Genomic DNA, 15,951 nt, shown 5'->3' with positions numbered 1-15,951 from the left:
ACTAAAACCTTCATTAATATACAATAACTAGGACTAAATCAGTATGCTTTTTCATCAACTAATGAAGACGAGATGAAAATGTACTTCACGAATAAAAAACTGGACTAAAGTCTATGGACATTTTAGTTCATGAACAAATATGAGACAAAAATTATATGATTGATTATATGATTTTGTAAAATCCTGTCTCTGCTAATCTGTCACTGTGACACTGTCATGTGACACACAGTGAAACATGTTATTTCAAATCTGCAGCTAGAGAATGCAACATACACAAACACATGGGACAGACAGGAGGTGAATTCACGATTAACAAAAAAAAAAGTAAATTATAGTAATAACGTAACATTAATCCAACGGCTATAACGTTCCAACAATAATGTTAATCCGACCGCTAACTAATGCTGGCTAATTTACTAGCTCGTAGCATGGAGCCAGAGTAGCCACTGTAATCGTGTGTGAAGTTGTTTTTCATCAAAACAATGAGATGATTTAATTTGAAATGTTCAACATAATCTGCTGACAAAAAAATATACTGGGGTAAAATGACTGTCCTGACTAAAACTAGAATAAAACATTGACAGCTGACTAAATCTAGACGAATAAAATTACATTTAATTGGACTAAAATAAAGACTAAAATGCTAGATGTATAGTCGACTAAATAAAAACGGGATGAGGTTGACTAACTATGATAAAAACTAACAAGCGTGATTGAAACTGGACTAAAACTTAGACTAAATAAAATGTCTGATAAACTTAACACTACAACTGGATGAAACAAAATTTCCTTCTGTTAAACCAAAACAAAAGAGAAGAAAAGAAGATCGCTATTAGAAAACACCTGAAATCACTGTCTTTAGAAACTAAAGACCAATTCCGGACACTTGGGGTGCTGATAGACTCAGACCTGACTTTCAGCGATCATATCAAATCAATCATCAAAAGTCTTTTACCAGCTGAAAAACAATCAGACTGAAGGGTTGCAGGCTTTAAGCAGACCAGGAAAAACTTATCCATGCTTTTATCTCCTTTACACTAGAATATTGTAACGGTTTTCTATCTGGACTCCTTCAATAGTCATCAAACAAATGCAGCTGCAAAGAAATCAGAACATTTTATTCCTGTCCTAAAGGCTTTACACTCGCGCCCAGTCAGCTGAACAATAGATTTTAAAATGTTGCTCTGTTGGTCAATGAATCACTGAGTGGTTTGAGTTCCGAACACAATAAAGAAATGCTGATTGAATATAAACCGAGTAAGGCTCTGAGGTCTGCAGGCTCGGGTCGATTAGTTGAGCTCCAGTTTCAAAGTAAACGTGGTGAAGCGGTATTTACCTGTTATGCTGCACGGTAAATGGAATAAGTTGCCAACAGAAGTGAAAACAGCCCCAAGTGTAAATACTTTTAAATCCAGATTAAAAATGTTTCTTTTTTTCCCCCCATACTGTTGATGAGTGTCTTTTCGACATTTTAAAATCAATTTCACAGTACCGTCTGATAGTAATTTTAGAATCCTACTTGTATTTCTTTAGTCTTCTATTAATGTGTTTAAATGTTGTTAATGTACATTCTTCGAGTAATTTAATTCATTTTATTTTCTCTGCTTTGCTTCTGAATGTCATTAGCTGTTGTGTTTGTGAATGCTTTTCGGTGTTGTGTCTTTGCTTGTGTGAAGCACATTGATTTGCATTGTGTAGGAATTGTGCAATATAAATAAAGCGGCCTTGGGGGCAGCTGTGTGCTGACTGCCATTTAACATGAGTTTGAATAGGATTGGTTGAGTCTGAATACAGCCATATTCCCAGTTGCAAGAGGGTGTACACCCTTTTGCAACCACATTATCTCAGCAGTTGTTTTATTTATTTTGTAAATTTCCACTTAATGGTATTTTAATTTTAGTTGTACAAGTTATACTGTAGGTCAAATTATTGGTGGGAGAAGTTTAGAAATTATTTATCTTGGTGTCATTTACCGGTAGTATTATTTACGATCTTTTTTTTTTACGTCACAATAACCTCAATTTGTATATCCTATATACTGTATCTACTAGCATGCTCTAAGCATACTGTACATTATTATTCAACAAGAAAAAAAAATCTTAAAATCTCATCCATCCATTTTCTTAACCGCTTTTCCTCACAAGGGTCGCTGGAGCCTATCCCAGCTGGCTTCGGGCAGTAGGCGGGGTACACCATGCACTGGTTGCCAGTCAATCGCAGGGCACACAGAGACAAACAACCATCCACACTCACAATCACACCTATGGACAACTTGGAGAGTTCAATTACCCTGACATGCATGTCTTTGGAATGTTGGGGGAAACAGGAGTACCCAGAGAAAACCCACGCAAGCACGGGTAGAATATGCAAACTCCACCCAGGAAGGCCGAAGCCCGGACTCGATCTCATGTTCTCTGCACTGGGAGGCGGACGTGCTAACCAGTCCGCCACCGTGCCGCCCCTTAAAATCTCATTGCGAACATAAAGTTATTAAAAAGGAAGACCGAAAAAAAAAAGGTCAATGCATTTTCCATTGAAGTGAGGACGGCCATGGTGTGACAGACTGTATATTCATTTTGAAAATATTTCCAAACCAGTGGACTATAAAAAACATCTTGTCATTCCTATAATGAACTTCTCGTGAAGCATGAATGCTTAAACTCTGACATGCTGGAAGATGTCTCCTCTTTTGAGGTTCACTATCCACCCACATGCACTCACTAATAAGAGCAAACAGAGTCATCCACAGTAACAACTGTCATAATACACACTCTCTGACACGCTCTGTGCACATCAATGAGCACTTTAATCTGCATTAGAATGTTTCAACCCCATGGTCATTATGTTAAAAGGTTCTCTGTCACTCTGATCATTAATAAAAGTGAATGAGTCACTCTGTTGCTAAGATACTGGATTTTTCAAACAGTCCATGACTTAAGCTAATATGAAACCTGTCACTCATTTCATATTTTTTCCATTTTATTGGCATTACATGTGTCTAAGAACATTTTGTGCATGATTATAGTATGACGGAAAAATATGTGCACTCTCCTCAACCTTATGTACACCTGCATAATCTAAAATGTTCCAATGCAAAGTAAGGACAGTTTGTTATTGTGTTAACAAATCTATTGGGAATTAAATTCATATAGTATCTATAGCACTAATCAATTAAAAATTGTAAACTGGGAATAAATTAATATGCTGTTAAATTACAGACGATTTATTAGCTGACAGTGTCAAACAAAAGTGAGAAAGCAGAACTGAGAGGACAGACGTGGCTCCCACACGCATAACAGCTGATATAGAGCAAGTCAAATAACTCATAACATTCATTTTGAATAAAGATGACGGCATTTTCTTATGCCAAGGCTTGTCTTGTTTTATGACAGGTAATAAAAGCTCCCTCTCAGGCGTGTGGCTCATCACACAAATGTGATCTCTTTCAGACAGATTGACTTCATGTTAAACTTATTGACAGCACTATTGCTTCATCACTTCCAAGTGTGAACTCATCAATGTCATTCGAAGATAGAGAGAGCCTGATGTGCAACTGATATTGTACTTAAGCTTGTTGTTCGGCCTGGGGATCTTTTAATGGACTTTTCACATGAAGCTGCTGATCTGTTCTTCAGAAATTGATACAAAAATGATAGAATACTAAACACACTCAATATTTGCTATCACGACTCTTGTTTGTGGTCATCACAGAATTCGGCCAATCCATGGACTTCGTCATTGTCATGTGGAATGGAATAAAAGACAGTTAGGAAATTACTTTAAACTCATGCTGTTGCTGGGCACAAACGGAGAGCAAGTGGTTGTGCTAAGTGTTTGCTATTATACGATAGCATCTGGTTTGACGGGAGGATATTCAACAATGTATATGGAAATGTTTGTATGTGTGTGTAGGGTATTGTGCTTGTCATGATGAGGGAATACCTCACACACATTTCATGTTTAAAAAGTTTGCTCAGATCGTGCGCAGACATGAGCTTGACCCAAGCCCAGGAAAGTAGGACTTGAGGAGAATCTCAAAAACCTATGTGTTACCAAAAAAATAAACAAACAAACAAAAGAAAACAAAGGTTTGGTGTAGCAAAAAACAAAAAAAAACTGTTAAGTAAATTAAGACATTGAATTTGGGACACTGATGCCTTGATCCGGATGAAATGCAGGATGTTGATGGAGTTTACATAAGGAACACACCAAAAAAGACCAACTAAAACCAATGACAGGTTGACTAAAAATGTCATCAAAAACACACATACAAGAAACAAAAATATTAAAAGCACACATTACTAAGAACACATTGATGAATCACTGCTTAGTATCGACAATTTGTGCGTCTAACCAATTAATTAGGCATTTCGAGTCTGTGATTCACTGTACAACCAGATGATGATAAAACTGGCATTTGTCTATCTGTTTTTGGATTATGTGCCTGTAGTTTCAAATCAAATACTTTTTCAATATAGGTTGGACATGGAGATAAACAGTACTTGCTCCAAGCTTGAAGCTGAAGAGGCCCTCAGTAATGGACTGCAGAAGAAGAGCAAAGAACTGCAGGTAGGATTACATTTTTGAATGCAGGACGTGTCTATTATCACCTTTTTCAGAACTGGACAAAAACGACATTACTCTTCTGGATTATTTTTTATTTATTTTTTAACTTGTGACTTTTGTGTGTATGTACAAATTTATATTTGAGGAATACATGGAAGATACAAATTCAAACTTTGGGGTATTTTCTATTTGATTTTGTCCATCCAATTCAGTTATCATGATTATATTTTTCGTAACCGGTATTCCTTATGATTGATCTAAAACAGAAAGTCTCGTAATTGCCCTTCATGAGGCTTAATTGAGAATTACGGGGAAAATTGCAGTTTTACCCACAAAAACAGACTGTAGTAAATAACAATTGCACATAAGAGTGACTGGAATTCTAACCTGCACTTTTAACTGGTACGTAGCTGGAGGCCCGTTTGAGTGCGGTAGTTTACAGAGCAGTAAGTGATGCATTCCTGCTTTTCAACAGAGCTGCTGGGCTAATTTCACAGATCCAGTCATGTTAGGGGAAGGTTAAAACACAAACTCAAAGTGATAAGCATCTACTACTTCCCGACAATGGTGTAACTTGTGAAAGGGGAAGCAGCAATTTGCTCCCTTTTTAAGACCTGCAATTTGGATTTGTTTTTAGATATCTTGCCAAACCACACCTATATAAATTGTGTTAACTCTTAATTATTTTTGCTTTACTTTTGCTGATATTGTTAGGACAGATAGATGTGTGTGCTTAAAAAGAAGCACTTACTATAAGTCATTTTTAAGTAATAAAGTAATTGCAAGTTTTTCAAAAGTGTCTCTTTTGAAAAAAGTAGGGGGAAAGCATTCATATGTAACAGGCCTACTCAATCTGCACCATCTGGACACATCCAAACCCCTATGGCATTAACAATGGTGCAAAAGAACAGCATCATAAATCTCAAATAGCCACAAAATGAAGACAATATTACTGAGTAGAGTAAACTGGTGAGGAAGTCATTTTGGAAAATCACCAGTGAAATGACATCTACAACCAAAGATGATACAATTTCAAATGGACACAACAGTGACCAAAAAAAAAAAAGTCTGTCACGTGACATTATCTTTTAAATTTGTTGTCAAGATGCTCTTACCATAAAATCCTGTGGGTAACACCTACCACAGGGGTGGGCACACTCGGTCCTCGAGGGCCGGAGTCCTGCAGGTTTTGGATGTTCGCCAACACAGCTGATATATGATTAGCTCATCAGCATGCTCTGCATAAGCTTGGTAACGATCCTGTTGATTGGAATCAGCTGTGTTGCAGCAGGGAAACCTCCCAAAACGTGGAGGACGCCGGCTTTCGGGGACCGAGTTTGCCTACCCTTGTTGTATAACGTGGTCCCCCGATTTGCTGGTATCCTGAATAAAGATTCAGAACATGGCAATAAGGTGTACTGTAAATGCTTACATACATTCTCTGTTCCCATATCTAGAATTAAGGTCTTTCAACGTATTTTTAAAACTTTTTTTTATATCGCCAACCTCCCCACAGTATCGTGATAATTATCGTATTGTGACCTTCATATCGTGATAATATCGTATCATGATGTTTGGATATCGTTACATCCCTAGTTTGGATATTATTTAAATTTATAGTGGGTTTTTAAAATGAATGAATGATTAGTTCCCCACTAGATGGTACCAAATCCTGCACACCGTCTCTTGAATAAAACCCCTGTATAACACCCCCAACCCTTAATTTGGGATTTTTTTGTTTTCTTTCTTTCTTTTAAATGTGTTATTCATGACAATTTACACTACAGTACTGTAAGTGTGCAGTAATTCAGTCATTGGATGTTGAGAGAATGTCATCCAGATTGCATGCCTTAATTTTTTATGGCTAATCCTTCACAACAATATTGGCTAAGCTCATAGTGGTTTTATTATGTGGTTGTAAAGCAGTTAGGTTAGCAAGGGTCATTGCAGTCTGAGAAAATGAAGTTCTTCTTATCCCAAAGGATCTTTGCTTTAAAACTTGTGGTTAAAAATACAACATGTCTGATTTAACTGCCGCAAAGTGGGACCATAAACCCAAATCACCCACGTTTTATGGATGATAAAAAGTCAACACAGTTTTGAAAATGTATTTTTTCCATATTGATTATCTCATTTATCCACTTCTTCAAATAGGCATCATGTCATATTTATATCTCCAGCAAAATGCTTCAACTAGGTCAAAAGAACCTGTTGTCACCTGTTGACGTCTCAAGCCAGGCAAACAGCCGTAGATGACTTTTAGAATCCCTCCGCTGCCATCTGAAGACATTTAAAAAGAACAAAGTGGTAAATTCCAGCAGTGTTGCCGAGGACCTGAGCATGTGTGGACAGTATGGCGAGCTCTTGTCTGCTCTGCAGGAGGTCCGCCAGGCTCTGTGTTGACGATCCCCGAGCGTTATTCGCAGTTGTTTGGCTTGTGTTTTCCCCTTTGATCGACTCAGGGGGAATCACGGAGGATATAACTACCCACGCCTGCTGACAATCCCATCCGACACGGGAGAAGAGACCTTAGCTACAGAGGCCACATCTGATTGTAATTCATGGCCAATTTTTCATGTTGGGGAGGGGGGACAGATAGTGAGATCAAATGCATCAAGCGTTTTCAACACTGTTCTTGCCTATATTGTTTAAAGGTCAAAAATCTTCTAAGTCATTGTAACTTATACATAGCAACTCATCTAAATTGTATGTATCCACTAGGTCTACGATCGTGACACTGTTGTGTTCTCTGGATGCCGCAGTGTTTATTTTGAGGTTTAGGAAAGGAGAAACAAGAAACAGAGATGTGAATTGTGCTTGCTGCGCGTGTCTGACAAAAGAGACCGTGCACACAAAGGGGGTGTGGACAGAAACCGGGCTGCAAGACTTTAACAGTGTGTGTGCATTCGTGTGTGTGTGTGTGAGAGTGAGACAAGTCAGTCAGTCAAGCTGCTGCGTAACCATGGCTGTTCTCTCTGCAGACGTTCTTCGCTGGCATGTGAGTTACGTACTGTTTTTAGTTTTCTTTAAAAAAATGTTTTTTTCAAAACTTGGCATTAACTTCAAGAAGCTAGAAAACTTTTTTTTTTTTACTTCTAAAATGTCCTAAATATTCTTTACCATTTATAAAATATCACTCAATGCACTCTAAAATGTGTTGTGCGCTGTGAGTAGCAAGTAAATGTCTTTCACCTGTGTTGTTGTGGGAATGACCCCGGGCTATACGCCCTGTCAGACACATTTCCTGACAATATGACACGGGATCGAGGTTGCAGATAGCGTAACAACATGACACAACATGGAGAGATGAACTCCTCTGGGAGGAAATAGAAATGTATTCTTATTAGTAAAACAAAATGCAGCTTTGACTTGAGGGTAACTGATGACAGCTCTAGTGCGTTGCTGTTGATTTATTGACAATCCGTCATTTTGATTTCATTGAATGCAATCATGCAATTCTCTAGTATAATAGCGCACATTTGTGGGTTGCATGAAGACGTTTTACCAGTGATGGGGGCTTTTAAAACTTGATCTGTGTGGGTTTTGCCATGTAACATATCTGTCGTTATGAAAATACCCTCCTGAGAAATTGTAAATATAAGGGTTTTTTTTCAAGTTCAACATTCTGTTTGAATGTAAAAGAAAATACAAATGACTGAACTTTTGTTCATTGAAATAATTCAGGTACTTCTTGTGCATTGTTAGCTCAACCAATCAGAGGACGTGAAAGTGCTGATGTCACTCTGAGCCTGAGCAAAGGTGTAGGTGTGGTGAATCTAAAATTAAATAGGGGAAGTCAACCGTAAACATTTTTTGACAATAATATGTTACATGTGACCTCACTAGTCTAAACACATTCTGATTAAGATTACATTTGTGGAATATGAGTTATGCAGCAAAATCCAGCCGTCTGTATCCATCTCATGGGGCGGCCATTTTGCCATTTGATGTCGACTGAAGATGGTATCACAGTTTCTCAGGGCTCAGACAATGACCAATCACAGCTCACCTGTTTTCTGAAGCTGAGCTGTGAATGGTTGTGACCTGAGACCTGAGCAACTGTGATGTCATTTTCACTCAACAGCAAGTGATAAAATGGCCGCCTCCTGACATAGATAAGAAATGCTGGATTTTGCTGCTTAACCCATATTCAACTAACGCAATATTAACCAGAATGCTATATTTAGACTAGTGGGGCTGCATAGAACATATTATTGTCAAGAAATTTTGGGGGTGGGTTGACTTCCCCTTTAAAAATGATAATAATAATAATAAAAAGTGGCATAAACCAGCACATTTAGGATTTTAAAGGCCCTGTGCAGATTGAAGTTGAAGTCTGACAAAACATCAACATGCACACGAATAGAAGCTGGACAGCCAAGATACAGACATTATGAAATGAAGATAACAGAATGTTGGCATAAATTAATACAAGATGTAAATGAAGGTTAGGCCAGCACAAATATTGTAGTATTATATCAAATTGAACCTAAAGGTTGAAAAGAATAGTACTGTCATTCTATAAGATTCCTTAGTGGTTATAATCTTAATTCTACATTTGTAAAGTGCCCTTCAATATCGACACTGACTGGTAAATGCAAAAGAAAAAAAAACAATAATACAAATTCCTGAAATGTCAGGAACGGCTCCCAAACCGGACGTAGTAGACCCTGCCCTTGGTCAGAATACCGACAATGACTGTGGCTACAGACATTCTTGCTCTAAATTGCGACCTGAGGAAAATCCAGAGGCACAGCAGATTGTCGGAAACCGACCGAGTGACCACACAAGAACTGCCCTGAAATAGCAAACAATCTGCTGGGTTGACATTCCCATATCGCCAACGCGATGCACAAGATAACACAAAACGTCTCATCTTCTAGTTCTTTTGCTGCACTCGAATCCATTCCAACTCTGTGTCTGTTTAGGCCCGCATTGAGGAGCTGGAGGAGGAGCTGGAAGCTGAACGGGCCATAAGAACAAAGGTATGATGCATGACTGTTTACCATAGCGACGGTCCTCTACGCAAATGAAACAAAGAGCAGATGTGCAAGGCAGATAAGGAGCATCTCAAAATTGAGCCGAGCTCAGCTTGAGTCATCAATCCGGTGGTGCCGAAAGCTATTTGATGGAAACGATGAAGAAGAGCGCTGCTCACCCCGAACTATCTGCACCTGTCACAATAAAAATACATTGTGTTCTAATTAAGAGACATGGAAACCTTCCACAGATTTAGAGCCGTTTTGCTCTCTTTCTGCCCGAGCCAAGAAAATTATGTCTTCATCATCATTTGGTTAAAACTGCACAAAATCCTCACAAAAAAATTCAGTGCAGAGTCTTCGCGCAGGATTTTAAATTGTCTTTTTTAAGTCATCCAGTGACTGCTGCATGAATCTTAATGACAAAATTCAGAGATACTTGTACATCAGTTATCAAGAAATGTTTAGAATTTGGTACGGTTCGTCCTTTGTTATTTTCTTAGTGCCACTGAAATGATTGCTTCCAATAATAGAGTGACCAGATTTTCAAAATGAAAAATCGGGACACAAAATTTTAACTGAAAATCAAATATACAATTTAATATCAAATTTAATCGCTAGCCCGGTGGTTGTGTTATTACGTTAGCCAATGCTAAATGCTATCTTAGTTAACAGTTCAACAGCTTTTTTTGTTTACCTTGCATATTTGTACATTGGAAACGCGCCACCAGAAACACTCGTATTGGGTCCGGTAGGGTGACAGTTGATTTACCGTTATTCTTATACACGGAAGCAGGTTCTAGATCTGGTATGATGAAAAAAATGGGATGCTAACGATTAGATGAGATGAGAATGAGAATGCAGACATGAATGTAAAAGTAAATAAGAAGGAATTTAACAGTCAAATTCCTTTTTAATTGGTTTGACGTATGAATTGTTTTGACAACTGTGCAATTGATGTATTGATAACAATGGTGATGCCAGGACAGGACCTGTGTAAAAGGGTGACAAAACAATGGGGCTGTGGAATTCACTGAGACTTGGAAGACGTCTGGTCCCCATTTACAGTGATTCTCAAAATAGGCTCTGATTTCTAATTGTAGGTCTATCTACAGTCATTTCTGGCCTATAAGGCGCACCTGACTTTAAGCCGCGCTAGCTAAATTTATGGAATACTCAAGTTTGTTACACATATAAGCCGCACCCAACTGTAAGCCGCAGGTGTTTTAATGTTACCGCACCGGGTTCCCGCTACTTTCTTTTCCATAATGAAGGCGCAAATTGTCTCGCTCTCGTTCTGTCTCTTCTACTGTATTTGGGCTCACTTGGTTTGTTTTGCTCTGCCTGATGCTCTTGCGCATCCTTTATAGTCCGCCCCCTTGTGATCTGATGCATAAGCCGCACCTTTGTATTAGCCGCAGGGTTCAATGCAAGTGAAAAAAGTAGCGGCTTATAGTCCAGAAATTACTGTACTACTTGCCTGCACTCACAAAAATATTTAAGCCTAACTTTAAAATATTTTTTTCCCATTTCCCATAAAAAAATTTTTTTAGATTATTTTAACACAAACCTACCCGATAAACCTTATATGATACGTATTCATTAGTCTAATAAAGCCTATTTATTTGAAATGCATAATCATTAGGTTTATGTATTAAGTATTAATAAAGTCTATTTTCTTTAAATAAAAATAATGAGAGTATTTATTTAAAATACATAAAGTATATTGTTTGAATTGCATAATAATCAGGTTACCTATACACGATAAATCGCATATCGTTGCTGCAATGTAAAAAACACGTAAAAAAATTGTCTTTTTACATTTTTAGGTTTTGGGGATGAAATTGAATGCAGACATCCCAAAAACGTTTCTTTTAATTATTATTATTTTTTTTTTTAGGAATTCTACTTCATTAATACTAAACACATAAACCTGAGGATTATGCATTTCAAATAAATAGGCTTTATTAGACTAATGAATATGCATCATATAAGGTTTGTTTGGTAGATTTGTGTTAAAATGATCTAATAAAAGTAAATGGGAATTTGTTATGGAAAAAAATTACATAAATCTGAAAAGTTAGGCTTAAATATTTCTGTTAGTGTGATGTTAGTGCAGAACACGTGGGTCCAGTTCCCATTCAGTAACAAAATAAATGTATCATTGAGAAAAGGGATATATGGAAGACATGCAAACATTGGATCATCTGTTTCTTATCATACTTTTTGCCTATGAAATCCTTTTTAGCAACATTTCACTATTCAGTGGAAAAAAGCCTAAAGCTTGGTGGCCTGGTTCCTGTAATGCTAATCGACCAAGGTGGGCCGTTGAAGTGCTTATTGTTTCACATGAGTTGCTCTTAGAGGATGTGTGTATTTAAGCCATGCAACACTTACAGCCCCTCTTAAGACGGAGGAATTATTACATGTTCCGGTAGCAGAAAAAGTACATATTTCAACTGCAAGTTGAATAGAAAGAGAGTGGGCCCTTGGGGGTGTTTTGCTCCACTCTCCACACTCTGGGTGGTATTTGTTATGGGGATACCTCCGCATGACTGGAGATAGGAGCAAGCAAGGACATGCCCCACATTATCTGGAGGAGCTCAAATAGACCATACCTTCACTACAGTACAAACATGCTCCCTATTGTTTAAATCTGCCTTGCAAAAAAATTGATATCAACAGGAGACAAAGACAATGGAGTCTTCTCTCACTTATACAGTAGACGGTCCAAGCATAGGTGAAGAATATAATTCATTCTTGATTAGATCTTTAGTTGCACTAACAATACAAAAATTGTGTATTTCAGCAGGCTTGTATTATAAACAGTAATGATCAGAAAAGTCCCAATGGAGCATGCATTTGAACCTTAGACATTCATCCATATCCAGACGGAAAATCACATATATCGACAGCAAACAAAGGTGAATGTCCACAGACAGGTCGTATACATACCAGGATGAGACAGATGCTGAAAGATGGAGGAGGGGGAAGGGGGACAATGGGGGTGGAGGGGGGTACACTTGTTTTCACTTGTCGTGCCTTCAGGTGCGTCCTTGCTAGTATCGAGGAGGCCAGATTTTTTTTCCAGTTTTTTAAAGGCTACTTTTGGAATCACCTGTCTTTAAAACAGCTGTAAAATAGAAGATGCGAAAAGCTGGTTATTTATGTGATGGTTCAAGATCGTAAACTCTCCTGTGGGATTTACGTTGAACATGTTTGAACTTGTTTGAGTAACTTAACTCTTGTGCTTTTGAATGGAAGTGTCCAAAACGCATCAGCATTTGTTTAACTTGACATTGCTTTATTCCCTGGCTAATTTGACAAATGTGTTTTTAATGTACGATGCTAAATTTCATAAACACATCTAATGTACATTTTTATGTTGTTCACTTCACGGGGTACAGTGCTGATTTTGAGTTTTGAGTTTGAGTTTAAGTTTATTTGAACATGAAAAAGAATAAAAACAAAGCAAAAACAATAACAGTAATAAACATACAACAAAATAAAATAGCTACAAAACAAGCAAAATTCAACAAAGCGCACCTAACAACGATTTTCCATGTTCAAACAGAAGTGGGAAGAAGTCGCAAGACTTACACTGCATAAAGGACTGTAGAAAATTTAAGAAAAATATATAGTAAAATAAGAAAATTATTACTTCAAATAAGCAAATCTATCTGCCAACAGAACAAGAAAAATGTACTTAAATTTACCTGTAAGATTTTGAAAAAAAAGAAAAAAATACTAGGCCCATATCAACCACTGTGGTCTTGAAAATAGTATTTCCAGACTAAAAACAAGTAATGTCGACTTTTTTCAAGCTGTAATAAATATAACTATTTTTTTAAATACATTAGTATTTCTTTTTAACGGTTGGACAACTTAACCTGAGTGGCAAGCAAGGGAGGTAACAGGTCCCATTTTCTTTTTCATGACCTAGCCAGGAATTGAACCCACAACCATCAAGTCTGAGGATAGGCACTCTACCACTAGATCACTGAACTGGTACTGAAAGAAGGAAAAATGAGAAATGAACCATATTGCACGCGTCTGCTTTCATATATATATATATATATATATATATATATATATATATATATATATATATATATATATATATATTATTTTTTAACTTTTTTTCCCATTTATCTTATTACTAGATTGTGCAAAATTTTAAAATAAGAAAACTCATGAAACCCCAGTTCAGGGCCTTTGATGTTGGTTAGTTTTAATCTTAAAATGTGGGAACTGCTTGTTTTAATCCTCACAGTACTTAAAACTGGCTGTTAACACTCAATGCCAAGACTGCTTGATCAAATAAGATAATTAAATAATAAGTATCTTAAAATAAGCACAATGATCTTACCTGACAATTTCAGTTTAAGTAAAAATAACTTGTCAAATCAAAATACGCAAATTTAGGGTACATTTGAGAAATTATATCTTACTTAAGATTTTAATTTTTGCAGTGTATTAAATCCCCTCCCTTCTCCATATTTTCTTAGTTAATATAAATGGTAAATAAATAAATAAAATATATATATATATATTGCTGAGGATAACAAAAGTAACTAATTATGAACCACCCCATAATAATAATATAAAATAAATACTCAGAGAACTCGTGATTATAAATCCACAGAAATGTGTAAAACATACAACCTAGATCCAAAAAGCCAACAATAACAAAACACAAGACATGCACCATAGTAAACATAAATATGTAGTCAACAAATCAGCAACACTCGTAATCACTTAGTGGTCTACCATTCCCCCTGTATCTCGTAAATACATAACTTTTATATTTAGTTTTAAATTGATTTGTATTTGTACAAAGTTCTCACATAGACTGTTCCATTTTTTCACCCCACAGAATGATATACAGAACCTTCTCCTGTTTGTTCGAATAATGTTAATTTTTAGGTTGTATTTCTTTCTTTCTTTATAACCCCCATCTTTCTCTCTAAACATTTTTTGAATATTTTGTAGTAACATATTTTTAACTTTATACATAACCTGTGCTGTCTGAAAACTCACTATATCAACAAATTTTAAGAATTTTGACTGTAAAAATGTGTGTATGAGCCCTTTTTTCTAAAGTTATTAATGAACTGATTGAACTTATTACCCCAATTTTCTACGCAGTAACTAAAATATGGCAGAATTATGGAACAGTACAAAATGCAGAACAAATTGTAATCAAGTATCCATTTGACTTTTTTCAATACTGCAATTATTTTTGATAATTTGGTATGTATGTGTTTAATGTGTGGCTTCCAACAAATTTTCTCATCTATTATGACACCCCAAAATTTGCACCCCATCAATCTTTATTTGTATTTGTATATTTGTTCTGCAATTCCCAAACAATATGAATTTAATGACAGTTTGTTTCTGTCAAACCAGATTTTTTTTTTCTATTCCTTCAGTGATTTCATTCAATAACTCATTTACATTTTCCCTAGAGCAAAAAATATTGGTGTCATCCGCAAACAGAACCAGTTACAGAACGTCCGATACCTTACAAATGTCATTGATATACAAAATAAACAATTTGGGGCCCAAAACAGACCCTTGGGGCACACCACATACAATATCAAAGTAGGATGATAGATCACTGAGCTTCACATACTGTTGTCTCTTATGTAAATAGCTCTTAACCCAGTCTGACACAATACCTCTAATACCATATTGTTCCAGTTTTTTAAAATTAATATATCATGGTTAATTGTGTCAAAAGCTTTCTTGATATCAATAAATATTCCAATATATATTCCAATCCATACTTTCGCTGATCAATAGCACTTGTTATTTCATCAATCGCTTCTGTTATTGCCAGTGATGTTGATCTGCCCGCTCCGAAACTATACTGGCTGTCAGAGAGTCATTTTGATAGCACTTATAGAAATCACTGCAATTAATTTAAAAGGTTTGCCAAGATTGTATGTTTATTCAAATATGGATGGCGGTCATTTTATAATATTATATGTACATTTAAATATTATTCTCCCGTGACCAAGGACCACATAAGTGGCCCACAGGCCTATTCTTAAAATATCTTACCAGTGATGGGACATTGTGATTTTCTAAGAATGTTGTAGATCAAAATGAAAATCTAAACACTGAGTTTAATTGCGAACTAGTGCTGTTTACTGAGTCTGAGTCTGTTCCAATATTATTGTGAGAAATCCTTAACATGATCAGTGTCTTTACATAAATGAACTGCATTAATTGTACAAAAAAAACGTTTATTTTAAACTGTTTGATAGGTGGAGAAGCAGAGAGCAGATTTAGGCAGGGAATTAGAAGATCTCACAGATCGATTGGAAGAAGCAGGCGGGGTCACCGCCTCACAGGTAAGAAAATAATAATCATTTTGGCATACATTTAAACATCTAAAGTC

The 15,951-nt window shown here is 36.5% G+C and overlaps 1 protein-coding gene across 3 annotated transcripts in view; it reads left to right on the top strand.

The window, feature by feature from the left end:
* Positions 1-15,951, top strand: part of LOC147157173 (putative uncharacterized protein MYH16) — a 52,509-nt gene that overhangs the window by 22,817 nt on the left and 13,741 nt on the right. For all 3 annotated transcript variants that reach the window (XM_086064645.1, XM_086064644.1, XM_086064646.1), the window contains exons 5-7: positions 4,479-4,569; positions 9,495-9,551; positions 15,818-15,904. In XM_086064645.1, coding sequence (XP_085920771.1) covers positions 4,479-4,569; positions 9,495-9,551; positions 15,818-15,904 — 235 coding nt within the window. The remainder of the gene's footprint in view (positions 1-4,478; positions 4,570-9,494; positions 9,552-15,817; positions 15,905-15,951) is intronic.

This window comes from Leptonotus elevatus, chromosome 20, assembly GCF_054856555.1.
Source record: "Leptonotus elevatus isolate MCC_2025b chromosome 20, RoL_Lele_1.0, whole genome shotgun sequence".
Taxonomy (NCBI): domain Eukaryota; kingdom Metazoa; phylum Chordata; class Actinopteri; order Syngnathiformes; family Syngnathidae; genus Leptonotus; species Leptonotus elevatus.
Note: the sequence above shows the minus strand (reverse complement) of the source record. Positions and strands in the feature narration are given on the sequence as shown.